Source organism: Pelodiscus sinensis, chromosome 5 (assembly GCF_052426305.1).
Source record: "Pelodiscus sinensis isolate ZL-2025 chromosome 5, ASM5242630v1, whole genome shotgun sequence".
Taxonomy (NCBI): Eukaryota; Metazoa; Chordata; order Testudines; family Trionychidae; genus Pelodiscus; species Pelodiscus sinensis.
In genome coordinates, this window is record NC_143056.1 from 113,531,711 (window position 1) to 113,540,590 (window position 8,880).

The following is an 8,880-nucleotide window of genomic DNA, read 5'->3' on the forward strand; positions in this document are numbered from 1 at the left end:
CTTACTTGATTGGTGGATTACTTTCCACTAAAGTGGAAAGAACTAACCAATCCATGAAACCAGCAAAGTAAGTTCTGAGTTGAACTTGGGTTGTGTCTATTTCAAATATTTGTTATTCTTTTATGTCATGAACAATGTTAGAGGTCTGACAAATACACACATACACAGTTGTACCCTTCCAAGCAGACACACCTAAACAGTTTTAAAAACTCATTTATAATTTAATTACCATCATTTTGTTTATTTTGGGATTCAAGGTTATTAAATTCCAGTTAATAATAACTGCAAACACTTGTGCAAGTACCCTAGCCCTGTGGGGAATTTTTATCTGTGAAAAGTTAAGTCTTTTCAGGATTGGCCCCTTTAAAACGGAAGCAGAAATTAAAGACTCCTAAATTAGTAACCAAAATAATTAACATCAGCTAAAAAGCTAGAAATAAGTTATACTCTAAATCCCAAGCAATGCATTCTAAACAATATATTATGAACTCTGTAAAGGGATTCAAAGGGTTAGCTGTGTTAGTCTGTAACTTTAAAAACAATGAGTAGTCCTGTGGCATCTTAAAGACTAACCAAAATATATAGACCCATGAGATTTCATGAGCAAAACTCACTTCATCAGATGAACTGGAGTGGAAATAACAGAAACCAAGGGACATATATATATATATATATATATACACACACAGGCAGTCCCCGGGTTACGCACAAGATAGGGACTGTAGGTTTGTTCTTAAGTTGAATTTGTATGTAAGTCGGAACTGGTACATATTGTAGGGGAAACTCTAGCCAAACATTTCTCCAGAGCTCAGTTTTATTCTCCCACACCTCACTTCCCTCAGTCCTTTATTCTCAAGCTGAGGTGTCTGCTGAGAAAAGCCGCTCCGCGTCTCCCTGGTCTGCTGGGGGGAAGCAGCTAGTGCGAGGTTGCCTCACCCCGTTTGTAAGTAGGGATCCGATGTAAGTCGGATCCATGTAACCCGGGGACTGCTTGTATAACAGAAAACGTATCTGCTAATTAACCTATGTTAATAGGGCTAATTAAGTAGGTTGGATGCCCCATACATAGCCTTTAATGTGGAAATGTAGATGTTAAAGGCAGGAGAAATTGGCCCTGGATTTGTTTGGTGCTAACATTTTGTTCTAAGGGCCAAATTCTGCCAACTCTGTTCATCTCAGTAGTAATTTACTCCAGACGCTGCACCACTGAAATGTCTGGGGGTATGTGCACAGCTAGGATACATCTACACTGAGGCACTATTTTAGGATACTAATACTAATACTAATCTGCATCTTGACAGCATGCCCATTATTTCAAAATAGCTTTTGAAATAACAGGCACGCTATTCTAATGTCCCTGTAAACCTTGTTCCACGACAATTAAGGGACGTTTGAGAATAGTGATTTATTTCAAAATTTGGCGCTGTGTAGACTTGAAATATACTCAAAATACGCTACATAATTTGCATAGCTCAAAATGAGTAGATTATTTGAGCTAAGGGTGCAGTGTACACCCCCCCCCCCCCCCTGCCCAGACAGTACTTAGTATGAGTGAACACAGGTGTCAGATTCTCTCCCTAACGTGTGTCTACACTCCACTGGAACTCGAAATAAGATATGCAATTTGAGTTACGCAAATTGTGTATCCTATTTCAATGCTATTTCGAAACAGCTTACTTAGTCATTTGGCGCGGTCTACACAGTGCCAAATTTCAAAATAAAGCACTATTCGGAAACACCCCTTACTCCTTGTAGAAAGAGGTTTACAGGGAGGTTGATATAGCAAGCTTGAAAAAACGGGCTTGCCCTAAAGACGCAGGATAGCCAGTATCCTGAAATAGGTTGTAGACTTACCCTAAGTATTTTACTAACAGATGCTCTTAGGTGAACCGTAAGGTGGAGTGCAAATCTACATGCCACACACAACAGGCCATGTCAACCACCGCTGTTGCGCTATTACACTGAGGCGATAGCTTCAAATAGTTGCGAACTCACTCTCTTAAGGGGCGTCTGTACTAATGCAGTAAGCTTACTAGAGGAATCAATTTGGCCCTGAAATATAGGACTGCAATTAACCACTGCTAGGACACGTCTCCCACTCCAACAGGGGGCCTCCAGTGCTGCTCCAGCACTCCCCCACCCACGCACACAGCTGTTCCGTACGGTCTGGACGTGGCTCCCGGCTGGCCACGCTTGCAATAGCTCTGCCTGGGCTCGGCACACGCTGCCCGGCGCCAGCGGGCTCGGGGCACGGCAAGGCGCGCCCACCCCGGGAAGCTGGCGCCATGGGCAGGGTGAAAGGGTGAGTCTCTTCGCTCGCCTGCAAAGCTGCCCGCGCCCCGGGCGATCCCCACGACACGGGTTTCCTCTGCAGTTACGAGCAGCGCCACACGCGAGGGCTGCAACACGCTCCGGCCGCCGCGGGCCATACACCGCTGGAGAGGGCGGCGGCGCCCCCTGGCGGGCTAGCTGTGCCGTCGGGGACGCTTCTAGCTTTCCTGGTTGGCCGCTTATGGATGGTGAAACCCCCCCTGCCCGCTAGCCTGGTGGGACTCGGGGGAAGTTTCTAACCAAGCTCTCCCCGCGGAAGAGGCTTTCTGCGCCGGGCCCGGCAGGACCAAGGCTCCGCTGGGCAAGGCTCTGTCTCCACCTGCTGGCTCCTTCGCTGGCGTCTGGCTCCCCTCCTGGCTTTCTTCTGCCTCCCTCCTTCCCCGGACTTGGCGGGAGTGAGCCCAGGAGCTGGCGGCGAGGCAGCTTCCAGGGGCGAGCGGCGATGCTCCGACTCCAGGGCCCGAGCGGGAGCAGCAATCAACGCCCGGGACCGACGGCCCTTGCCCGCAGCGCCAGGCATTTCCCGTCCCTTCTCTCCCCCCGACAACACACCCTCTTCTAGCTTTACACCTGGTTTTTCCGGGTGTTTCCGCTCCCGCGCTTGATCAGCCTGGAGAGGGTTTGGGAGCGAGGGGCACAGATCCTGGCAGTCTGATCAAAAGTCCGCGGGAGGGGAGGGGGGAGAAAAAGAGGGGACTGGATTAAACACTGGGAGGGAAGGAAAGGCGTGGTGGCCGCCGCCTCCTCTTTCTGCAAACAAGTCCACGTCCGAGAATTGCAGTGATCCGTAATGACAAGTTGCTGGTTAGACTCAGAATCCCACAAACCCCACGTCACGCCTTTCTGGGTCAAAAGGCTGCAGTGGGACACGAATCTAGAGCTAGTCTAATGTACGGCCATGAATCATACAGCCACCCTCTGGCGGTGGGGGAGAAGGTTAGCGATGGGCAAGGCCAGATGAATGCAGTTTGAAAGTACCACGCACTCTACCGCCTCCCTCTCCTCCCCACACAGACATTTCCTTTACTGAACGGTCCCCTCTCTCCAGTTTTCTCTTAAACAAGCTTTTATTCCTGGTCCCTATTCCCACAGCATTGCACACTGTAAAAAGCAAACCCGAGCCAGTAACGAACAAATCCATTGCATCTTCAGATGGAAGTCGAGGATCAATTGCAGTATCTCCTCTTTTCGAAATGGGGAAATGACAAGTGGGCAGCCACCAGGCTGGTCGGCACAGTGTCCAGGAAAAGGCGGATCTTTTACAAATCAAACTCAAAAGCATTATTATCTGGCCAGAGACATGGCAGAGCAGGGTCTGGCATAAGGTAAAAGGCATTATTATTACAACGGAGTCACGTCCGTTTAATGTGATGTGAAGGCTAGGTGGAAAGTTTTCGACCCATTCGATGTTTTCTGCTATCAGACCACAAATTAAGTCAATCAAAGAAAATTATTTAGAAGGAAAAACGCAGATAATATAGTAATCCTTTTTACCTCCAGACGGTTTCTCGGACTCCTTGAAATCAACGGAACCCGATTCCTAGATCCAAAATTACACAGAATTTTTTTTTTTCATTTTTGAAAACGATTAGATGGGAAAATATTAGGTTCCTAGGAGAGAAACTAAAGGCTGGAGAGAGAAAGAGAGGGGGAGCATAGGTGTAATCCTAAAAACAGCATTCAGATCACTCGCACTTCCTGAAAAACAAATTACAAGAAAAAATATCAACCTGCAACGCGAAACTTTATTTCCATTTGAACGAAAAAAACGGTTATTCATATATTTAGAAGAGGGACAAAATTCACTTACAAGCAACACCGACTCAATACACCTACCACCATGAAAGATATATATTTAAATGTATGTATATTCCTGCCACTAAAGGAATTATCAATAAGTTGGTTCTCTTGTTTTATTGTCTTGTTTCTTAAACGCTGAACGGAATAGAACTTTTGCAAAGTTCAATACAAGAAATGAGAAATATATTTCTCTATCTCAGTAGTCAATGGTTTAACAGCAAAAATCTTTTGCGCTTAGCAAAGCCTCGGCAGGGAAGAGCCCAGATCACAAACTGAATATAAACCGTTTGTGTTTATTTTCTTTTCAGTATTATTAATGTAGAAGCCTTTACATGAAAAAAACCAATAATAACCTACAATCTTTGCATAAATACGTAAGCCCCTAAATACCATTAGAACAAGGGTGAGAACAGGAGCGCTCATGCAGAAAAGAGTTAAAATAAAGATGATCCCACTGTGACGCTTATTTTCTGGCTGCAGTTTGACATTTGCAGAAAGTTTCCTACAACTTTTGCCTGACAAGGGCTCCAGCTGCCCTCCAATCAGACGCGCCCCCCTCCCTGCCCACCCCGTCCAAGACCCCAGCCACTGCCTCCTTGGGACTAAGGGATTGGCCGGCAGGTGAAAGGGAGCTCGTCCTGTAAGAATCCCCACCCTCCCTCGAGCAAGGCTGCGGGATAAATAAGAGTCACAAATTGTGCTATCCGGATGGGCACCAGGGGAGGGTAATTCAGTGCCATGCCAAGGCTGAGCTGAACTGGGGAAGGGAGACAATCACCAGCCAAAGCTGAAGAACTCTTGTGCCCAAGCCTAGGAAAGCGTCTCTCTCCGAATTAACTGGAGGCAGTTGCGTGAGAGCGGCTCTGTTAAAACTCGGGGGGGACATTCAACTACATTCATCTGGCGGCTGGGAAATAATCTCCCCGCTTCAAGCTCGGCTGGGTTCCCCGGACGCTCTGCCCCTGCCCGCCCCGCCCCTCGGCTGCCCCCATGGACTTGCTAGGCCCCATGGAGATAACGGATGGCTCCCTCTGCTCCTTCTCGGCTGCCGACGACTTCTACGATGACCCCTGCTTCAACACCTCGGACATGCACTTCTTCGAGGACCTGGACCCGCGGCTGGTGCACGTGGGCGGCCTGCTGAAGCCGGAGGAGCACCCCCACCACCACGCGCACCACCACGAGGACGAGCACATCCGGGCGCCCAGCGGACACCACCAGGCCGGCCGCTGCCTGCTGTGGGCTTGCAAAGCCTGCAAGCGGAAGACCACCAACGCCGACCGCCGCAAGGCGGCCACCATGCGCGAGCGCCGGCGCCTGAGCAAGGTGAACGAGGCGTTCGAGACGCTCAAGCGCTGCACCTCCACCAACCCCAACCAGCGCCTGCCCAAGGTGGAGATCCTGCGCAACGCCATCCGCTACATCGAGAGCCTGCAGGCGCTGCTGCGGGAGCAGGAGGACAGCTACTACCCGGGCCTGGAGCACTACAGCGGCGAGTCGGACGCCTCCAGCCCCCGCTCCAACTGCTCCGACGGCATGGTGAGTGCTGGGGCGGGGAGGCGGCGATGCCCCCAGATCCCTGGGCGCGGAGGCGTCCAGGACCTGCGGGCCCTGAGATGGGAAAGGAGCCCCCCCCCCCCCCGAGCCGGCCCCCTAGGAAAGAAACGGGAGTCCCCACGTGTACCCGGACTCTGGGATGGGAGATGTGACCTCCCTCCTGTACCCTGATCCGGGGGGGGCTCCGATGTACCCTGGTCCCTTGGAGGGGAGATGTGGGGGCGCCTCTGGGCGGGGAGTCCGTCTTCCAACCCTTCCCTCCGCCCCCCCCGTGAGCAAAGTGTCGGATGGGTTCTCTGGGAGAGGAGAGCCAGGGACCCCCCATTCTCCTGTGCCTGTTGCTCTTATCTCTGACCCCTGCAGAGACAGACCTGGGGCGAGTAGCTAGGATCTGCTGTGCCATAAACAAACGTGGGATTCATAGGAGGGTTGGTGAGAGACAGGGCTGTTTTGTGGCCTCAGTCACAGTGGGTGCTAGCACACTTAGATATCAGCAAGGAGATCTGGGGTCCTTATGAGTTACCCCTCTGCGGACATAGGGGCACTGAGGTTCCTGATCACCTGGGAGTGCAGGGCTGGAGATGTCTGTCTTGGGTTCCATGTTCTCTGACCCTTATAAGGGGAACTGGAGGGCAGGGAAGCTCCTGAGCCAGGTGCAGTGACACGGGGGGGGAATCTCATCATCTCATTGTACAGCTATGGTTGGCCCTGGCCTCCTCTCCTACATCCTAACGCAGAATACCTCTGAGTTGGGAATCACAATAAAATGTTTAGACACATTGGGACAGAGGGCAGTTCTCAGAAGGGGCTGGTCCTTTCTGTAACTGAATATTTGAAGGAAGGGATTTATGTACAGAATCCCTCCTCAAAATACAGAATTCTCTTTTGGTGGTAGGATCCCTATCGTTATGTGTGTGTGAAAAGTACCAAAGGTGAAAATAAACCATTCCAGGCAGGATGTTTTCCATATGAAATGACAATGGAAATAAATTACTGGTGGGGGAAAACCTTTAAAATATTATGAGTTAGGTTCTTTCCCCACCATCTCTCTTAAATCATGGACCAAATGTTCTGTACCATAATTCAAAGATACAGAGCAATCCCTCATTACAATGTTTTGAATGTTTCTTCCATGAGTACAGATATGGCAAAAATCCTTGCAATAATATAAAATATTCTGGATTTAGTATCTTCCCAGAAATGTTGTTTTCCCTGATTCAGGGAAGCTGAAAATTCACCAGGAACTGGGGCTAGGGCACAGACCAAAGACTGAAATATGAACTGAGATGTGAAAATTCTGCTTCTGAACTGGTGACATGCTGCATCCATTGTTTTCTGGTTTCAGTTAGAGTACAGTGGACCCTCTTGCAGCTCTCGCAGGAGGAATAGCTATGACAGCAGCTACTACACAGAATCACCAAATGGTGAGTATTTGCCTTAATGCCCAAGACAAGTGTATGAAGGTAGAAACTCTCAGTAAACTTTGCCTGCTCTTTCTGTCACTTATGCTCAGCAAACTCCAGAAGGAAAAACTCCCCAGCAAGCTGTGGGCAATGACACAGGACACCTCCCCCCCCCCCCCAACTGTTTCCGTATGATTCTGTTTGCAGATGTGGGGAAATCCTGCACATGCATTTCCTGTAATAATTATAAATCCTACACTATGCTTTGGCATGAATATTTATCCCTGAAAATGCTTCAGATTTTAAATTGCTTTGCAACAGACTGGCCCACCCAAAATCTTATCCAAACTTTGGAGAAGTTCTCATTTGACTCCAGAGCAGCCAACCCCCTTTCTTTAGCGAACCAAAACTCTGGCTCCGAATTCCTTCAGGCAGGTAGTAGTTCACATCCAAACTTTGAGGCATGGGCCCTTCTCTAACTTTTCAAGTTCAAATATTATCTCTGCTTTTTTAGTGAGTGGCATCTCTCAATAATATATATTTGGTATATATTTCCATTGAATCTTTATCTGCTCAGAGCCATGCAAGGCTGGTGCTCTGGAAGGACTACCTCCCCTTAGCATTAATTACGCATTGGGTTCATTGCTTTTTTTCCCCCCTCTTTCCTTAGATCCAAAACATGGGAAGAGTTCAGTTGTCTCCAGCCTGGATTGTCTATCAAGCATTGTGGAGAGGATTTCCACAGATAATTCCACCTGCCCAGTGCTGCCCACAGTGGAAGGTGGAGCTGAAGGCAACCCCTGCTCACCCCAAGAAGGAGCTACCTTGAGTGAGAGCGGAGCCCAAATCCCCTCTCCTACCAACTGCACCCAGATTCCCCAGGACACCAACAGCAGCAACCCCATCTACCAAGTATTATAAAGTCAGGTCCAGCTGCACTGCTGTGCAAACATAAACTGCTTCATGCTGCAAGCTCCAAGACTTGCCTTGAAAAGACTTAAGTATTTCTTTTTCCAGTTCTAAAATCTCTCTCAAAATTCCTTCAAATGTTTAATTTTTCAAGCCTATATTACTTCAGAATACACGCAATTATTTATTGATTGTTGAACTAAAGCTATTTTATATGTCTAGAGGTAAAATTGCATAGCACAAGATGGCCAATGTTTATAATCTGTGCTTTGGGGCATGGGAACCTGGCTCTTGAGTTCTGGTAACACTTCTGAAAAGAAAAAAACCAGATGAACTGCAGGAGTAATGACATGAGACTTTCTTATTGCTATCCCTAACTCTGCCCAAAATAAGGTTGTGGACCATTTTTTTAATACTTTTTTTGTATAATTGTAAATAAGAGTTGCTTTGCAAAAAAACCCCACCAAACAAAAATACAAAAAAAGGAATTAAATATTTAATGTTGCTTGGTTTGTCGTGCCAAACTTTAACTTTATATATTTATACAATGTGGTTGCCAAGAATGTTTTCAACAATATTCTAAATAAAGAACCTTATTTATAAAACCAGTAGCATTATCCTGACTTTCCTTAGCGCTTCTAGAATTACGACCACGTTTAGGAGTGGTGATCTGAATGCTGGGCAGAAGGGAGATTAAGGCTCTGATTCAGCAAAGGAATACAGCCATGTCCCACGGAGTCCAGATGTTGTTGCCTTGACATGCTTTGCTGGAGTGGGGTCCATTTTCTTGGTATCCTACTGAGCAGCTTTCTTACCTATTTCTTCCTTAATAATCTGAGATTATTATGCGATCTATATAGAGCCAGACATACCTGGCACT

The 8,880-nt window shown here is 47.9% G+C and overlaps 1 protein-coding gene across 1 annotated transcript; it reads left to right on the top strand.

The window, feature by feature from the left end:
• The first annotated feature begins 4,790 nt into the window (after positions 1–4,790).
• Positions 4,791–8,608, top strand: MYOD1 (myogenic differentiation 1). Its single transcript, XM_075928089.2, has 3 exons — positions 4,791–5,670; positions 7,034–7,112; positions 7,762–8,608. Exons 1-3 carry the CDS (start codon positions 5,122–5,124, stop codon positions 8,010–8,012), a joined length of 879 nt encoding a protein of 292 aa, XP_075784204.1. The 5' UTR covers positions 4,791–5,121; the 3' UTR covers positions 8,013–8,608.
• Positions 8,609–8,880: the final 272 nt, after the last annotated feature.